This window comes from Gorilla gorilla, chromosome 4 (genome assembly GCF_029281585.2).
Source record: "Gorilla gorilla gorilla isolate KB3781 chromosome 4, NHGRI_mGorGor1-v2.1_pri, whole genome shotgun sequence".
In the NCBI taxonomy this organism is placed as follows: domain Eukaryota; kingdom Metazoa; phylum Chordata; class Mammalia; order Primates; family Hominidae; genus Gorilla; species Gorilla gorilla.
The window spans coordinates 10,391,126-10,409,777 of NC_073228.2; the positions used below are offsets into that span (position 1 = coordinate 10,391,126).

The 18,652-nt window shown below is 60.6% G+C and overlaps 1 protein-coding gene across 6 annotated transcripts; it reads left to right on the plus strand.

The window, feature by feature from the left end:
• Positions 1-3,718: 3,718 nt before the first annotated feature.
• On the plus strand, positions 3,719-16,830 carry FAAP100 (FA core complex associated protein 100). Of its 6 annotated transcripts, none has more exons than XM_055389445.2 (9): positions 3,740-4,738; positions 4,852-4,976; positions 5,699-6,645; positions 7,534-7,690; positions 9,333-9,559; positions 10,976-11,112; positions 12,736-12,852; positions 15,333-15,419; positions 15,776-16,830. In XM_055389445.2, the coding sequence occupies exons 1-9, from the start codon at positions 4,574-4,576 to the stop codon at positions 15,905-15,907; spliced, it is 2,094 nt and encodes a 697-aa protein (XP_055245420.1). In that variant the 5' UTR covers positions 3,740-4,573; the 3' UTR covers positions 15,908-16,830. The 6 variants fall into 6 exon arrangements, with proteins under 6 accessions (XP_055245419.1, XP_055245420.1, XP_030867505.1 ...); XM_031011645.3 differs by having other exon boundaries at positions 3,744-4,738; positions 9,204-9,559; XM_055389443.2 differs by having other exon boundaries at positions 3,744-4,738; positions 9,333-9,973.
• Positions 16,831-18,652: the final 1,822 nt, after the last annotated feature.

The window sequence follows — 18,652 nt, forward strand, 5'->3', positions numbered from 1 at the left end:
CTGCCTGGTCCTGGTGTGTCCTTCCTGCGCACTCAACTGTTGTCTGGCATCTGCTCAGTGTGGGGGGATCTGATAACTTGTCCCCAAGATATCACTGTTTTACGTGTATGTGCATGGTCCATTTAAAGGTGGGGATCCCACTTCCCCAGCCGATCCCTCCCAACCTTGGCTCCTTGATAAGTTTCTTAAAGTGCTAACATCTGGGGGAGGAGGAGAGTGTGTCAGTGTTTGACGGCCCGGCCGCCCTTGGGTGCCTCTTCTGCCTCTGCCCCACCTGTCAGCCCTGCGACTGCCCCACAGTCACTGCTTTGTGGACAGGTACATGTGGCCAAACAGCAGGTGAAGGACAAAGCCCAGGAAGGCCAGACTGCACAGGTGCAGCAAGGAGTGAGGCCTGGGGGCGACACGCCTGTGTTCCTGCTTGAGCTGTCTTTCCCTGTGACAACAGAAAGCGTCTAGAACAAGTGCTCTCTGAGCCTCAGATAGGAGCCTGGCAGCCACTGTTCAGCACCACTTTGTCCTTTGGTCAGTGACTCATAGCTGACTTGAGCAGTTACTAAAAAAAAAACTCCAACTAATTTCTGAAGGAGGGCCCTGGGGTGAAGCAGGCCACAGGACAGTGACCAAGGTGTCCTGGCTTCTGGACTCCAGGAGTGAGAGGGTGCGTCCCCCAGCACCCGGACTCCAATCCTGCACCTTCAACACAGTGCAGTTCACTCGATTTACCCACAGCTCCTGGGATCGCTTGAGCCCAGGAGGTTGCGGCTGCAGCCAGCTGTGATCACAACTCCAGCCTGGGCCACGGGGTGAGACCCTGTCTGAAAAAAAAATTTTAAAGGCTGAGGTGAGGAGGCTCGGGGAGGTTGTATCAGAGAAAGCAGCAGCCTGGGCCATGCAGTGAGCCAGTACCTGATCATGGCCGTCTTATGTGAGAGCCAGTGAAGATCCTTGGCACTTTCATCCTCTTTGGTTCTATGTAAAGATAAAAGCCGGGCGCAGTGGCTCACACCTGTAATCCCAGCACTCTGGGAGGCCGAGGCAGGTGGATCACCTGAGGTCAGGAGTTCTGGCCAACACGGTGAAACCCTGTCTCTACTAAAAATACAAAAACTAGCTGGGCCTGGTGGTGCACACTTGTAATCTCAGCTACTTGGGAGGCCCAGGCTGGAGGATCACTTGAACCCTGGGGGCAGAGGTTGCAGTGAGCTGAGACTGTGCCACTGCACACTCCAGCCTGGGCAACAGAGCAAGACTGTCTCAAAAAAAAAAAAAAAAAAAAAAAAAAAGCTGGGTGTGGCAGCTCACGCCTATAATCCCACCACTTTGGGGAGGCCAAGGCTGGTGGATCACTTGAGGTCAGGAATTCAAGACCAGCCTGGTCAACATGGTGAAACCCAATCTCCACTAAAAATAGAAAAAATTAGCCAGTGTAGTGATGTGTGTGCACCTGTAATCCCAGCTACTTGGGAGGCCAAGGTAGGAGAATTGCTTGAACCTAGGAGGCAGAGGTTGCAGTGAGCCGAGTTTATGCCACTGCACTCCAACCTGAACAGTGTAAGACTCTGTCTCAAAAAATAGGCCAGGCGTGGTGGCTCATGCCTGTAATCCCAGCACTTTGGAAGGCCGAGGCAGGCGGATCAAGAGGGCAGGAGATGGAGACCATCCTGGCTAACACGATGAAACCCCGTCTCTACTAAAAATACAAAAAAATTAACCGTGCATGGTGGCAGGTGCCTGTAATCCCAACTACTCGGGAGGCTGAGGCAGGAGAATGGCGTGAACCCGGGAGGCAGAGCTTGCAGTGAGCCGAGATGGCACCACTGCAGTCCATCCAGCCTGGGCGACAGAGTGAGACTCTGTCTCAAAAAAAAAAAAAGACTGTCTCAAAAAATTAAAAAAAATTTTTTTTTAATCTGTCGCCCAGGCTGGAGTGCAGTGGCGTGATCTTGGCTCACTGCAAGCTCGCCTCCCGGGTTCACGCCATCCTCCTGCCTCAGCCTCCCAAGTAGCTGGGACTACGGGCGCCGCCACCATGCCCAGCTAATTTTTTTGTATTTTTAGTAGAGACGGGGTTTCACTGTGTTAGCTAGGATGGTCTCGATCTCCTGACCTTGTGATCCTGCCCACCTCAGCCTCCCAAAGTGATGGGATTACAGGCATGAGCCACCGTGCCTGGCCAAAATTAAAAAATTTAAAACATAGTTCTGGATGCCACTCCCCCATTAAATCAAGAAAATTGTACTGCTTAGAAATAGAACTCAGGCCCGGGGTTCGAGACCAGCGTGGCCAACATGGCGAAACCCTGTCTCTATTAAAAAAGACAAAAAATTAGCCTGGCGTGGTGGTGTGCACCTATAGTCCCAACTTCTCGGGAGGCTGAGGCAGGAGGTTGGCTTGAGCCTGGGGTGTTGAGGCTGCAGTGAGCCGAGACTGTGCCACTACACTCTAGCCTGGGAGACACAGTGAGAACCTGTGTGTGTCAAAAAAAAAAGGGAGAAGTCGGGTTCCTGGGTCCCTGCCTCACCTTCCTGCTGTGTTCTCCTTATTGGGCTGTGCTGCTCTGAGGAGAGGTCCCTCAAGGCCCAGCCCTCCTCGCCCTCAACACAGCCTGAAGCTTCATGGTTTCTCTCCCCTCAGTCTGACTTAAATTGACTCCTTCATATAATTTGTGCTTAGGGAGATGATACCACCTCCAAGTTGGGCATAGAAACGCAGTGTCCAGCGGTCTGCGCTGCTGTCTCGAAGGCTTCTGCTAGGAGTGTGTGCATCTTCCACACCCACGGACAGAGAGGCTGCCTCAGCCCTCATCACCCTTCGCCAAGCACAGGTGGGGCACGGCACAGCCCAGCAGCTGATGGAGAGCCGGCCTTGAGCCCTTTGCTTGTGTCTAACTCACCCCCTTTCCCCTGGGATCCATGCTTAAGGTCCCCCACATGACTACTGATCATAAATCTTGCTGCAGATAGGAGGAGCTGGGCTTGGCGTGGGGCCAAAAGCCTGCCAGCCCCCGGAGCAGAGTGGGGTGGGCAGCGGAGTAAACCGGGGGGTGAGGCTGCTGGTTTGGCGGGCCTTCTCCCACGTCCGTTTCCTCCTCCGCGTGATCGTGATCATTTCCTCTAGGACAGTCTTGGCATGTTACCATCCGTATGGAAGAGATGGCCTGGGAGGACTGGATGGGGTTGGTGTGTGTGAGCGAGTGACTCACAAGGCTTCAGAGGGTTAAACCTAGCAGTCAGAAGACCTGCGGATTCCTGTGGGGAAATTCGGTCAGAAGACCAGCGGAGGATCCCTGTGGGGAAATTCACAACGATGCGGCATCTGACTTCCTGACTCTGAAGGCCAAATGAGATGCACCTGGCCCTCCTCTCTCCACTCCCCAGCATCAAAGACAGCATTTCCAGCCCAAACACCTTCAGAGCAGCCCTGGCGAGAAGAGAGGAGCAAGGAACTGACTCCAGGTGCCGCACTTGAGTCTGTCTAACCCAACATTCAGAATCAGACATCCCCGTTGCCTTGGGGTCAGTCCCCACCCCAACCTCAAAGGGGGGCGGTCAGGATGTCTGCAAGTGGTGCTTTGTGCTCCAGCAGGTGCACCCGGACTCCACGATGTCTGCCTAACTTCCAAGCCCAGTTTTGCAGCCCTGCCCCTAGACTCTCCCTCGAGGGTGTCTGGCCTTAGCGCTCTTCAGATTGGCTTCTTAAACGGAGGGAGGCGGGCCGGGGGCGGGGTTCCTTGGTCATTTACTTGTGAATGGTGTGCCTGGTTTCCGCTCTCTTCCGGGCATGGAGCAGGTGTCCGTACTGCAGGCCCCTCCACGGGCGTTCTCTGGTCAGTACTTCTCTCCTGGAGGAAGTGGAGAGCTGCCAGGAGGGAGACGGTGGAGGTGTCTTGCCCTGGCTCACAGTCATTTTCTTGTCCTCTGCCCCCAACCCAGAAACCCCATTGGTGTACTCCCTGTCCCCACGTGTTCAGCCACGGAGGGAGGGACGCACTTCCACCTAAGCTGGCTCACTCCGCTGGGCCCTGAACGTGGGGGCGGCCGGGGGCGGCTCGCAGAGCACAGGGCAGAGACCCATCCCTAGGACGACAAGAGCCGGCGCTGCCTCACCCCGTTCCCGGCTGGAGTGTGCTCCGGCAGGACCCAGCTGCTCTCCGAGAGCCCAGAGAATCGAGGCGTTTACGCAAAAGCCCGAGGAGCTGAGCGCTTGCTCTGGGGAGACGCCCCGCCCAAGAGCAACCTCTGCTCGGCCAGGACCCGCTTCCCCACCCTGGGGAACCCGTGCAGCAGCCGGGGCCATGAAGCCGCCGAGGGCTCCCACCAGCCCGGCCGGGTCAACCTCGACCTGCGGCACGGTGCCGCGGCCCCTAGGAAGGCTCCCCTGCTCCCCGCGGGTCCCAGCGACCGCCCCAGCCCCCGGAGTCCCTGCAGCGCGTCCTTTCCGGCCCGCCCCCGGCACCGCCGACCGCTTTACGGCGAAGGTCGCGCCGCACAGCGGGCTGCCGTAAAGCGCTCCGAGGCGGAGCCGCCGCCGCGCGGCCGGGGCTCCTCACTCTGACGGGCCCGCGCGCAGGATGGCCGGCGCCGCGCCGCGGGTCCGCTACCTGGCGGGCTTCTGCTGCCCTCTCGGGGGCCTGGCGGCGGGCAAGCCCCGCGTGCTGTGCCATGAGGCAGAGGTCTTCCTGTCCACCGGGAGCGAGCTCGTCTACGTGTACGACCAGGAGGGCGGGCTGCTGACCGTGAGCGCCGGCCCGCGGGGGCGGGAGGGACCGGGCGGGGGCGGCGGTTCACGTGAAAATGAAGACCGCGGGCCCGCGCGTCGCGTCGGCCTGACCCGCGCCCCGGTCCGCAGGCGGCGTTCCGGTTCCCCGACCAGGTGTGGCACCTGGAGCTGCTGGCGCCGCGCAGGTTGCTGTACGCGCTGTGCGCCCGGAGGGGCCTTTACTGCCTGTCGCTGGACCACCCGGGCAGGAGCAGGTGAGGGCGGGCCCGCGGCCTCCCTCCCGCACACTCCTGCTGCCCCCGGACTGCTTCAGAGCGAGCAGCCCCACCTCATCGCGCTTGGGGACCCGGGCTGCCGCCAGCTCTGAAGCCTCGGCCGCCATCCCTGACCATATCCGGAGCCCCTGCCCCCAGCACTCTTTCTGCAAATGTCTTGCTCACAGTCCTTAGTAAGTGGGGTTCACATGGTTAAGCCCACGGCGGGGCGCGGGATCCTGTCGTGTGGGCCCTGGTGGCCCGGTGCTGTCTGGTGAGACACGCCCCCGAGGCTGGGTCTTTATTGGAGGGAGGAGACAGCAAAGGCACCGTGACCCCGAGTCAGTGATCAGTGGACACCATCTGGGTTGGAAGGAAGCGAGCTCCGGGCAGCCAGGCCTGTCTTCAGTGCAGAGCCAGCAGCTGTTGACCGCGGCCCAGGCTGTAGAGGGGGCAGCCTGTGCACTTTGCAGCCTGAGCCTCAGCCTGACGGTTCTATGCTGACAGGTGTCCGTTCACGCTGATTTTGGATTCCTGGTACTTCCTGTCAAGAGTATCCTTCGTGGGGAAGGTGGGAGGCCATGTGGCAGATGGACTGCTGAGCGGCCTTGGGGGTCACTGCGGGAACCCCTGAGCCAGACTGCTCCATGCCAGGTTATTGTGAAGAGAACTTGGGAATCCCACCCTGCCCAGGCCTGACCAATGCGTCCCTGTTCTCAAAGGTCTACGAGCCAGGATGACAGGGACAGCGAGGATGGTGACCAGCCTTCCCCCGTGATCCCTGTGGACCCCGATGCCTGCATCCTTCCCGATGCTGCGCTGTGTGCGTTCACCTTGCTGGACAGTGTGCTGGTCACGCTGGTGCAGGGCCCTGCCCGATGGAAGATGCAGCTGTTTGAGCAGCCCTGTCCTGGGGAGGACCCCCGGCCAGGAGGCCAGATCGGTGAGGTGGAGCTGTCCTCCTACACCCCCCCAGCTGGGGTCCCAGGAAAGCCTGCAGCCCCCCACTTCCTTCCAGTGCTGTGCTGTGTGTCACCATCAGGCTCCAGGGTCCCGCACGACCTCCTCGGGGGCTTCACGCTGGAGGACGCCCTCTTCGGGCTCCTCTTTGGAGCTGATGCCACCCTCCTGCAGTCACCTGTGGTCCTCTGTGGTCTCCCTGATGGCCAGCTCTGCTGTGTGATCCTGAAGGCCCTGGTCACCTCCAGGTCAGCCCCTGGTGACCCAAATGCCCTTGTCAAGATCCTCCATCACCTGGAGGAGCCCGTCATCTTCATAGGAGCCTTGAAGACAGAGCCACAGGCTGCAGAAGCTGCAGAGAATTTTCTGCCTGACGAGGATGTGCACTGTGACTGCCTGGTGGCCTTTGGTCACCACGGCCGGATGCTGGCCATCAAGGCCAGCTGGGATGAGTCCGGGAAGCTGGTGCCTGAGCTGCGGGAGTACTGCCTCCCAGGCCCTGTGCTCTGCGCTGCCTGTGGCGGGGGTGGCCGCGTGTACCACAGCACCCCTTCTGACCTCTGTGTGGTGGATCTGTCTCGGGGAAGCACCCCGCTGGGCCCTGAGCAGCCCGAAGAAGGCCCGGGAGGCCTGCCCCCCATGCTGTGCCCAGCCAGCCTGAACATCTGCAGTGTCGTCTCGCTGTCCGCATCTCCCAGGACGCATGAAGGTATGAGCTGCTGTCTAAAATGAAAAATGGGAGCCCAGGGTGGAGCACCGTTTTTGGCTGTCTGCTACTGTCAGGCCGCCTTCCTTTCCTGGGCTTATTCTTTTGCAAGGCTGACGGGTGCTGATACAGCCTAGTGGTTAAGTCTCTTCTTGTCTCAAGGTCAAGCCAGGGGCTGGTGGTGGGTCTACCTGTTGCTCTGCCTCTGGGGTCTAGGGTGTGGCCCTGGGCCTGGTAGGATCTGAGTTTGCTGCTTGCTGGCTGTGGACTTGGAGGAAACTGCATCCTGGGGGTCCGCTGCAAGCGCCTCCTTGGCAGGCCTTATGTGGCAAGCAGCCCAGGGAGGTCTGTTCCGGACTTGCCTTTCTTCCAAAGGCTTCAAACGCTTGCTCGTGTCATGGTGTGGCCTGCCCGTGAGTCTGCTCTGGACCAAAGGCAGATGGCATTGTGGAATTCTAGTTTTGTGTTTTCCACAGAAAAAGCCAGAGAGGGTTTTAGCTGTGTGCGCCCAGTGTTGGGGTGAGAGGAATAGAGCCACACACCTCCTACCAGGGCACTTCCCCAAGTGTGCTCATGTTGTGAGCATGCTAATAAATCTCGCCACAGAAAATACATACACAGCAGGAGAGAAGGGCTTTGAAGGGAAACGCCAGACTGTCTCCACTGCGGAAGAGAGGGCTACGGGTGGGATCAGAGATGGCGTGGCTCGGGGCCACTGACTGAAGCCCAGGGTGGGGACAGTGCATTTGCCTTGGGACTTTCTCTTCCTCACTGGACACTGGCCTTGGCCATCTTCCAACTGCTTTCCTGGAGTCCAGGGAAACACCACCGAGTGTCATGCTGCTTGCCCCTCCCAGCCACTGACCAGGCCCCATGTGTGTCTGTCACCAGGTGGCACCAAGCTCCTGGCCCTGTCCGCCAAAGGCCGCCTGATGACCTGCAGCCTGGACCTGGACTCTGAGATGCCTGGCCCAGCCAGGATGACCACAGAGAGTGCAGGTCGGAAAATAAAGGAGCTGCTGTCTGGAATTGGCAACATCTCTGAGAGGTGAGCAGCTCAGCTCGGACCGGGTAGAGGCTGGTGCTGCCATCCTCGGGAGGTAGCGTCCCTGTGTGGGGTCGTCCTGGGTCTGGGTGTCCTCGGGTGGCAACGGTCCAGGCCAGGCCATTACTTGGCCTCTTTTTTTTTTTTTTTTCTGAGACAGAGTCTCACACTGTCACCCAGGCTGGAGTGCAGTGGTGTGATCTCGGCTCACTGCAAGCTCCGCCTCCTGGGTTCACGCCATTCTTCTGCCTCAGCCTCCCAAGTAGCTGGGACTACAGGCGCCCGCCACCACGCCCGGCTAATTTTTTGTATTTTTTAGTAGAGACGGGGTTTCACCTTGTTAGCCAAGATGGTCTTGATCTCCTGACCTTGTGATCCGCCTGCCTCAGCCTCCCAAAGTGCTGGAATTACAGGCGTCAGCCACCGGGCCCGACCCTACTTGGCCTCTTTTTTTGAGAGAGAATTTCACTCTGTTGCCCAGGCTGGAGTGTTGTGGTGCGGTCACGGTTTAATGCAACCTTCGCTTCCTGGGTTCAAGCGATTCTCCCGCGTCAGCCTCCTGAGTGGTTGGGATTACAGGCACCTGCCACCATGCCCGGGTAATTTTTGTATTTTTAGTAGAGATGGGATTTCACCATGTTGCCTAGGCTGCTCTCGAACTCCTGGGTTCAGGTGATTTGCCTGCCTTGGCCTCTCAAAGTGCTGGGATTACAGGCGTGAGCCACCGTGCCCGGCCATTACTTGTCCTCTTAAGATGTCTTGAGAGCCTCATGCGTCCCACTGTTTGGTGACAGGCTACCCGGCTGCCTCTGGAAGATAAGCCGGGACTGCCCCCCAGCAGCCCACCCTTTCTCCCTAGTGGGGCACGGGAGACGTCCCCTGCTGAGTCCTCACCCTCCCTGCTCTCAGCACAGGATCCAGTGTGCTTTTCCTCCCGCAGCACTGGCTTCGGGACGTTCAGAGAGAACACACTGAGTGCGCGCAGCCTCCCCTGCTCCCCTCACATAACCACTGGGGTCCCGAGAGCGAGGGGCCTGTCACTCCAGGTCCCTGTGGTTTAGGGCTGTTTCTGTAGTGCCTGCGACCCCCCTGGTTTTCACTGTGAAGGCTGCAAGGGAGAAAAGAGGCCCGCTAGGAGCATTGTGGGGAGCCAAGGGTGGGGTAATGCACCACCTGGCCCCTGCGTGGCCCAGATGTGGGTGGTGGGCTTCTCATACCTGGCAGATTAGCCTAGGCCCCCGGAGCACCAGCTTCATCCTCTGTCCTCTTTCCTCCTGTGGCCCAAGAGGAGAGGTCAGGTCAGATGGCTGGAGGCAGCTTCCAGAGAGGCTTGGTGTGGGTGGGACCAGGAGAAACATGCCCCTGGGGCGGGGGCTCACTCTCTGGCGTGGCTCCACACCCACCGTGTGCTTGTCGTGGAGCCAGGCTCGGTGCCTACCAGGCCTGAGTCAAGATGTGGCACCTGGTGCTGTGGGTGTCCCCCCCCCGCCCCGGGGGTCATGTCTGTCCTTCGCAGAGTGTCTTTTCTAAAGAAAGCGGTTGACCAGCGGAACAAGGCACTGACAAGCCTCAACGAGGCCATGAATGTGAGCTGTGCACTGCTGTCAAGCGGCACGGGCCCCAGACCCATCTCCTGCACCACCAGCACCACCTGGAGCCGCCTGCAGACACAGGATGTGCTCATGGCCACCTGCGTGCTAGAGAACAGCAGCAACTTCAGCCTGGACCAGGGGTGGACCCTGTGCATCCAGGTGCTCACCAGCTCCTGTGCTCTCGACCTGGACTCGGCCTGCTCCGCCATCACCTACACCATCCCCGTGGACCAGCTCGGCCCCGGTGCTCGGCGGGAGGTGACGCTACCCCTGGGCCCTGGTGAGAACGGCGGGCTCGACCTGCCCGTGACCGTGTCCTGCACGCTGTTCTACAGTCTCAGGGAGGTGGTGGGCGGGGCCCTTGCCCCCTCAGACTCTGAGGACCCCTTTCTGGATGAGTGCCCCTCCGACGTCCTGCCCGAGCAAGAGGGTGTTTGCCTGCCCCTGAGCAGGCACACAGTGGACATGCTGCAGTGTCTGCGCTTCCCTGGCCTGGCCCCGCCACACACACGGGCCCCCTCCCCACTCGGCCCCACCCGAGACCCTGTGGCCACTTTTCTGGAAACTTGTCGGGAGCCTGGCAGCCAGCCAGCAGGACCCGCCTCCCTGCGGGCCGAGTACCTGCCCCCATCTGTGGCTTCCATCAAGGTGTCGGCGGAGCTGCTCAGAGCTGCCTTGAAGGACGGCCACTCAGGTTGGTGGCACTGCTTGGCTTTGCTCAGCCTTGGGGATTTTTTTTTTTTTTTAAGAGACAGGAACTTGCTCTGTTGCCCAGGCTGGAGTGCAGTGGTGCAATCGTGGCTCACTGCAGCCTCGAGCTCCTGGCCTCAATTGGTCTCCTCTGGGCCTCCCAAAATGCTGGGATTACCTGCATGATCCACTTCACCCCACCCACCTTGGGCCTGTGGACATGGGCTGTTCCTCCCTCTCCCAGCTGCTCCTGGGGCATCCTGGCCCCCCAGCCCAGCGAGCTCTGCTCTGGAAATGAGCTTTGCCTGCGTTCTCTCCGCTGTTGGGCTCTGGCCTTATGTGGAGCCCTCTCACCATGTATTTCTTTTCAGTTATGTTTTTTAAACCTATATATGGAAGCGTAACCTAAATACAGAAGAGTCACAAAGGAGCAAACTGTGAGCTTCACAGTGCGGGCACCCGGGGAGGGAGGCAGCTGCGCTCACCCCAAAGCCCCAGCACCGTTCATCAGGCGTGTGTGAGCTCCACGAAATGGAGTGTGCGGTCCCTTCTTTGTGTCTGTCCTTTGCTCCCCCATGTGTGTGAGACCCTCTGTGTCGCAGGTGTAGATGTCACCGTTCTGCTGCAGATGGGTATTTGGATGGTTTCTGGATTTGGGCTTGTGCAGAGAGGGTAGCCGCAGCCATCTCCTGGGGTGTTTCTGCCCAGTGCCGGGCGGAGCTGCCTGCTCCTAACATCGGCCCCGAGGAGCATTACCAGGTCCCCCAAAGTGAGGTTTTCACCTTCCACAGATCGTAACTGCCACCACCCATCGTAGGACTTGTTCAGCAGAGAAAGTTGAGCAGTGGCCTCCTTCCTCTGGGTCAGCTGGCCACGCCGCAGCTTAGGGTGGGGCTGGGGACAGCTGGGATGCTTAGATGGCTCTGGGAAGGGCACTTTGGGGCAGCTATGCAGATGCCCACCTGGTAGGATCGGGCTGAGCTCTCGGCTGATGCCTCCCTTCCAGGCGTGCCCCTGTGCTGTGCCACCCTGCAGTGGCTCCTTGCTGAAAATGCTGCTGTGGACGTCGTGAGGGCCCGAGCGCTATCTTCCATCCAGGGAGTGGCCCCTGATGGTGCCAACGTTCACCTCATCGTCCGAGAGGCAAGCAGGGGTTCAGGGAAACGAGCCACGGCACCAGCAGTTCTTGGGGTGGGGCCCCTGGGCCGGAGCTCGGGAGGACCCCTCACCCTGGGTGGGGGCCTGGCAGCCTTTTCCCAAGCTTCCCGGAGGACTCTGATGTGACAGTTTCCCCTCGCACCAAGCAGACCCCACTCAGGCAGGGAGGGCCTTGCAGCTTAGATCCCCAAGGACTGGCCCTGTCCATCCCTGTCTGCCATGGGGCCCCCTTCCCCTGCACGGGACTGAAGTCACAGCGGGTTCCACAGTGCTGCCACCAACACCTGTACCCCAGGAGCAGCAGCCCCGCTACCCTCTGCACTGCCAGAGGGCTCCAGACCCGTCACGGAAGCCGCTGAATGGCAAATGGCACTGCTGGTCTCCAGCCCCTGTCGTGCACGCCTTTCCAGAGACTCATGACTGTGGTGCCTCCAGCACACTCTCAAGTCCCACCAGCAAAGGCTCTTGCAGGGTAGCCCAGGCTGCCAGGACACGTGTGTCCCTGAGGATGGGCAAGGCTGCCTGGGGCACAGAGTCTGCACTTGGTTTTGGTTTTCTTTGAGACAAGGTCTCGCTCTGTCTCCAGGCTGGAGTCCAGTGGCGCGATTTTGACTCACTGCAACGTCTGCCTCCTGGGTTCAAGCGATTCTCCTGCCTCAGCCTCCTGAGTAGCTGGGATTACAGGCACCCACCACCACACCCAGCTAATTTTTGTGTTTTTAGTAGAGACGGGGGTTTCACCATATTGGCCAGGCTGGTCTTGAGCTCCTAACCTCAGGTGATCCGCCCACCTCACCCTCTCAAAGTGTTGGGATTACAGGCGTGAGCCACTGTGCCCGGCCCAGAGTCTGCACTTGGAATCAAGCCTCGGCCCTCGGGTACCTTGGCTGCCCTCTACACAGCCCTTTCAGCCCTGATGCTGGGGTCTGTTGGTGGCCCTGCAGGTCGGTGCTGGCGGCCCCTATGGGAGAGCCACAGGTGACTGTGTTCTCTCTGGGCTCCCCAGGCCCCTGGCGTCTCACCTCATGTGCTGTGTGTGCAGAATAAGCCCGGCTTCCTGGCTCTTGGCCTGTTCTTGCCATTTGTTGTCCAGCTCAGCTCAGTCCAACCTTCCTAAGGGACAAGGTGGGTGTCCCATAGATAGGCCCAGCAGCTCCCAGTGCCCACAGCGATGCCCTAACCCTGCTGCCAGAGGTGATCTGTGATGCCTGGTGTGGGGGGACGGATCTGGGCCCCCCAAGGGCGTGGCAGGATCTACGTGTAGGTTGTCCACAAGGTGTGTCACAGTAGTACCCTCCTTCTGGAGCAGGCCCCAGTCTGGCTCGAGGCCCTGCGTGAATTCCACAGGTCTGAGGGTGGTGTCTTCCTGGACACATCTGGGTACAGAGCAGGTTCTTGCCATTGGTTGGTGGCTGGTTCTTCAGGTGGAAAAAGCTAAACCAGGGTACTGAGCTCTGCTCCTTCAGGGTATAGGACAGCCCAGGGCAGGGGGTTGGGACCATCTCAGGGCCTCACGTGCTGCCAGCTGGGGAGGCTCCTGTGTAGCCTGAGCCCCCTGGGCAGGTGGGAGTGCCATAGGCAGGCAGTGAGGTGGCTCGTGTGTTGCAGGTGGCCATGACCGACCTGTGCCCAGCAGGGCCCATCCAGGCCGTGGAGATTCAAGTGGAAAGCTCCTCTCTGGCCGACATTTGCAGGGCGCACCATGCCGTTGTCGGGCGCATGCAGGTATGTTGGCCCTCTCGGGAAGGTGGCCAGGATCTGTGGGTCGCTCACTAAGGTCCCTGCATGGGACCCTGTAGCTGCTGGCCACGGGGTCTGCGGCTCCCTGCAAGGGAGTTGTAGGAAGATCCAAGCCCGCTCTGCCGCTGAGTGCGGTGTTGTGCAGTGGGGCTGTGGGCGATGAGAGGCATGGGGTGGACCCTCTCAGGAGGCCAATGCCGCTCCCCAGGTGTGCCGTCACCCCCTGGGCACCTGTGAGTCCAAGGACTGCCTGGGCTACAAGGCCAGTGGGTTTCTATTTGTGACCTGCGAGGTCAGCCCAAGGTTTCCTCCCTTCTCTGGCTGGGCAGAGGCTGCCTGCAGAGGCCGTGGCCTGGGCGTGGATCCTAGAACGAGGTGGTAGGAGCCTCCACATCTTTGCCAAGAGAGTGGAGTTTGCAGTTCCCCCCACTCACAGCCCCAGGAGTTCCCTGGCACAGGAATAGCTGCTTCCATGCTGTGCCCAGAGCCAGCTTGGGTCAGCAGCTGCCAGATCTGAGAAGAAGCTCTCCAAGTTCCAAGCTAAAGTCTAAGCTCGTGCCCGCGGGAAGGCATCCGTCACGCCCGCCCGCTAGGACTGTAGCGCAGCTTTGGCCCATATGGTGGGTCTGCAGCGACCCTAGAAACCGGTTCTGGAGTTTCTTTTTAGGGGTGGTCCCTGCCTTAGCTCCACCTGGGCTTGTTATCAACGTGCACGCCCAGGCCTGCCCAACCTTGAGACCCAGGGCCTGCAGCCTGACGCCAGCTCCACTCCCGTGGGCACTGTGGTAATGCTTGGAGACCAGGCCTTTCTGTGAACAGTGGCTCTGCCCAGCCCTGGCAGGTGGCTCAGATGGCCGACCCCAATGAACACATCAACTCACGCAGCACCATGACCCAGAGATCTCATTTGGTGCAAGGACCCTGTGCCCTGCACTGTGACACTGCCATGACCCTGATGAGCATGTCACGCAGCACCATGACCCCCGTGATCTCACGGCACCACGATGGGGCTGCCTGGGCTTGGGGGTCTAGTCCTGAGTGCTGGGGGCACCAGGGGGTTCTCCAGAGCTGAGGGGTTGCCTGTCAGAGGAAACTGCCCACTGGGCCATCTGGTCCCCAAGAAAGTCCCATCCCCTGCCAAGAGCAGAGCTCCAGCCCCTGGGTTTGTGTCCGGATATCCCTTTTCTTACAAGGACACAGTTGTGTGGGGTCAGACCCACCCCAGTGACCTCATCTTGATCATCTGCAGATACCCTATTTCCAGACACAGCCAGGCTCTGAGTGCTGGCACTAGGGCTTCCGCATGAATCCGGGGGGCCTGAGTCAGCGCCCAGGAGCCCATGCACTGCTGCTGCCTCCTGGACACAGATCTCATCTCGGGCCGCAGACTTTAGTGTCCCCCAACAGCTAGGTGCCCGCCCCACGAACAGGAGTGCTCAGGACCCTGCCCAGTACACAGTGCAGCCACCAGCACTTCTGGAGCCCCAGGCAGGCCAGTGCTGCCCCTCAGGGTGTCGTGAGCTCTTCGCAGTTGCTTTGCTCCAAGAGCCTGCAGGAGCCTCACTGCCCAGGCTCATCTGGAAATTTAGTTTTATTTGTTTGTTTGAGATAGAGCTCTGGCTCTGTCACCCAGGCTGCAGTCCAGTGGTGAGATCTCTGCTCACCGCACCCTCTGCCTCCCAGGTTCAAGCAATTCTCCTCCCTCAGCCTCCCGAATAGCTGGGATTACAGGCTCTGTCACCACACCCGGCTAATTTCTTTATATTTTTAGTAGGGATGGGGTTTCACCATGTCGGTCAGGCTGGCCTTGAACTCCTGACCTTAAGTTATCCGCCTGCCTCGGCCTCCCAAAGCGCTGGGATTACAGGCCTGAGCCACCACACCTGGTCCCATCTGGGAATTTAGATCCAAGCCCAGGGAGCCAGTGCCACAGCCCACACTGGGCTGGGCTGCGTGAATGAGTGAATGGCCAGGCCAGGGTCTCTGCACAAGATGCCGAGGCAGCTCCCTGGCTGGTCTGTTCTCCTGAGCGGCCTTCAGGCCTGAAGCCCAGGATGGGAGAAGGGGGCAGTAGGCAGGTCTGGATCTGCACAGAGTGTGGCTCTTGGGGACAGGGAAGATCCCAGCAGTGGAGAGAAAAGAACCAAACGAGTTCGCCTCCAAGAAACTGTCAGGCCAGGGGCTCTGTGCCCTGCCGCTCTGGAGGGCAGGAAGTCGAGGTGAACAGCAAGGTGGAAAACAGCAAAGCCCTGGGGTGGGGAGGGGTGCCAGGCAGGGAGGTGGGGGTGGTGCCAGGCAGGGAGGCGGGGGGTGCCAGGCAGGGAGGTGGGGGTGGTGCCAGGCAGGGAGGCAGCACCAGGCAGATAGAGGGAGAGGGTCACTCTGTTCCAAGGGGTGTGGGGGCAGGTGTGGGGGCAGGTGCTGGGGCACACCCTCTCCAGTATGTCTCCTGTGTCCCCCCCCAGACGATGGTGACAGAGCAGGCCGCCCAGGGCTCCAGCGCTCCTGATCTCCGTGTGCAGTATCTCCGCCAGATCCACGCCAACCACGAGGTGAGCACCCGGTTCCCCGGGCAGTCCCCTTCACCTGGGTAGCCAGGAGCGCCCATCGCCAGGCCCCTCTCCAGTCACTTGGGGCCGCAGAGTCCTCACAGCGCATGGGCTTCGCTCCCATGGGCCTGGGGCAAAGTCCGAGCGGCCATGGCTGTTCCTGCCCCTCATCCTACTTGAGGGGCTGGGCGTCCAGGCCAGGCTGCGTGTCCCATGTTTTAAGGTTCCGGATGAGTGTTCTTCCTCGGATCACCTGCCACTTCCCAAGTAGGGTCCTGCGAGTGGTGGGTCCCCCAGAGGTACCCAGTGACATCCCCAGGGCCAGGTGGAGGCCTGAGCTGTGTCTGCTTCACCTGCAGACACTGCTGCGGGAGGTGCAGACCCTGCGCGACCGGCTATGCACGGAGGATGAGGCCAGCTCCTGTGCCACCGCCCAGAGGCTGCTGCAGGTGTACCGGCAGCTGCGCCACCCCAGCCTCATCCTGCTGTGACCAGGCGGGCCTGCCCCTGGGCTCTGGCCACGCTTCCAGCCTCTGTCACAGCCCCCCAGGCCTCATGGGTTAGAGGAAAACCGAGCTGGCCTGGCCAGAGCCGTCAGGGAAGGTAGGACCTGGCCACGTAGGAGCAGAACACTCATGAAAGTGCTTGGAGGCCGTGGAGCACAAAGCAGATTCTGATTGGGAGCAACCGAGGCGGGCTCTGAACCTGGCCGGTCCAGCTTCGCGTCCTCTGCTGGTGTCTCTCCTTCTCTGACCGCGGCCGCAGCCCCTGCACTCGCCTTCCTCACTGCCGGGCAGCCTTCCCGCCACCGCAGCAGCCCCTGAGGCCAGGAGGCAGTGCAGTGCATTCTGGACCCGGAGGGCCAGAGAAACAGGATTTCTGGGGTTTGGACTTGGGGTGAGTTTGTAACTGTTGCTGCCACACCATCAGGAGCACCGGCTGCCCCTCTGGGTGGCACTACCAGGTGCCCCACGGTACCCTTGTCACACTGTTCACACCTGCCCGGCTGCCCACTCTGGGACCCCGAGGTAGGAGGGTGCTCCCTGAGACCAAAGCACAAAACAGCATGCAGGGAGCTCCTGCAAGTGCCCGTGGCCTCGTGCCACACCAAGGAAGGGCCATCGGGTGGCCTGTGGCCGCAATGCTCAACAACTAGGTGCCTCCGGCCGGGGCAGTACCCAGCACTGTGCACTATTTTCAGGGCCACTCAGGGTGGCGCTGTGGCCCGGGGGGCACCCTGAGCCCCAGCCCCCAGTCTCCTCCCTCAGCCTGGGCTACGGCCCACCTCCTGGTGCTGGTGTTTTCATCTGGGGAGGGTGCTCGCGCCGCTCCCGCTGCAGGCGCTGTCCGCGATGAGTGCGGGTAGGAGCCGTGAGGTGCTTCTCTGCTGTGACAAACGACCCTGTCTGTGAAACTTCAGGCCTCGGCTGTTTTTTCTCGCCCCTTCCCACCCTCTCTCACTGGGCTCCTTCCAGAGCCATGGCGCTGCTTGGGAGCCCCCACCACCGGGGTGGCCTCCAAGGAAGACGTGTCCCTGTGCCCCAGTTACCCCTGAGGAGGGCTCTGCTCCAAGGGGGTGTCTGGGAGGCCTGGGGCCCCTGCCTGGCTCTCTCCTGCGTTCCTCTCTGTGGAGTGGGAGGGGCCTGTGGGGTGCTCCTAGTCAGGGTTTGTCTCCCTCAGTGGTTGCCACATCTGAGGGAGCACGGCCCCCCTGATGACACTCCAAACCCGGCCTCTTCAGCGGGTGGAGACATTCCAAACCCAGCATTTTCAGTGGGTGGTGACACTCCAAACCCAGCCTTTTCAATAGGGCCATGGCCCCGTGCTTGCTGGGAGAGCTGGGGCCAAGCGAGCCAGCTGTCCTCTGCCACCCCTGGGCAGGAGCTTTTGGCTCTGACCTTTGTACAGCGCTTGTGCCCGTGTCTTGCTCTGAGCATCAGGGCTCGGAGAGTGAGGGGCTAGACCAGCCCGTGGGGACTCCCAAGCAGGCCCTAGCTGAGTGGGCGGAGGACTGTGCAGGGTCTGTGTTCACATGCCTGGGGGAGGGGTGTGTGCCCAGGGCTGTGCCAGCCCCTCACTCGCCATCACAGGCCACAGGGATCCCAGAGCTGACAGATCTGGGTCGCCTGCAGGACTCATCTCCCCACCCTCAGCTGGATGCCAGCAGGTCTCAGGAGGCTGGGAGCCTGAGGGGCCTTCCGCGGGGCTGCTGTCTGTCCAGAGCAGTGGCACCATCCAACCCTGTCAGCCTCAGCTGTGCAAGGGGTGTGGGGGCACCACTGTGGCTTGTGAAAGAGCAGACACCGGATGAGCCGCACTGGTGTCCCCACACCCCTGGGCACACACTGGGGGTTTAGGTAGCTTGCTGTCCTTGGCACTGCAGCCTCCTGACCTAAGGCGGTGCTGGCCACCAGGGCTGAGACGGCGTCCCCAGCTGTCCTGACCTCTGTTGGGGCATTCTCCAGGGCTACCCATGTGGAGGCATCAGTGCTGGTGTGTTTACAAACGTTCATGCCCACCTGCCAGCCCAAGATCCTGCTGTGGGGACGCCTAGTTCAAGACGCCATGTGGTCCCCCCAAAAAGAAAGCTGCGTTGCAGACCCTGAGGGGCCAAGAGAGCAGGTCATGTGGAACAAAAGGAGATCTACAGCGGCAGAGAAGGAGGGACCACAGTGGGCAGTCCCCAGCCCCGCTGTGCCGCCAGAGTGTACAGGGACTGGGCGAAACGTACCCAACTCACAGGCACCTCCAAGGAGCCTGCTCTCAACACTCGGCATTTGAGGAGGGCTTGGCCTCAGAGGCAGGTGGCAGGTCCACAGTCAGCTTCTCGGGGAGCCTGCGGACCACGGCGTGGCCGGGCCCCGTCGCCCCTCCTGGGCCTCCCTGCCCTCACCTCTTCAGTGCACACCTCCTGGGCTCTCAGCACCTGAGCTCTCACTACGTGAGGCCCTTCCCCAGTGGCAGGGGCGGCCTCTCGACCTTTCCAGCTTCCTCCACCTGCTCCGACTCCGATCCTGGCTTGACACCGTAGCCTTGCATGACCCTCAACGCAGCTCACACGTGGGGTGAGAGCAGCTCTTCTTCACCCTCCTCCTAGGGGCGCCTGCTAGACACCACCTGGCAGCTGTCTCTGCATGGAGTACCACCTGCCTCAGCAGCAGCAGTGGGGCCTCCCCCTTCCAGGCCCAGCCATTATTCTGTTCCAAAGGGTTTCTCTGACCTCCCACCCCACCCTC

Excerpts from the sequence above, each read along its gene's own strand:
- FAAP100 (XM_004040809.5), top strand. The coding sequence starts at position 4,574 with ATGGCCGGCGCCGCGCCGCGGGTCCGCTACCTGGCGGGCTTCTGCTGC. Across the intron at positions 4,739-4,851 it reads AGGAGGGCGGGCTGCTGACC|GCGGCGTTCCGGTTCCCCGA; the intron begins GTGAGCGCCGGC and ends CCCGGTCCGCAG. Across the intron at positions 15,420-15,775 it reads AGATCCACGCCAACCACGAG|ACACTGCTGCGGGAGGTGCA; the intron begins GTGAGCACCCGG and ends CTTCACCTGCAG.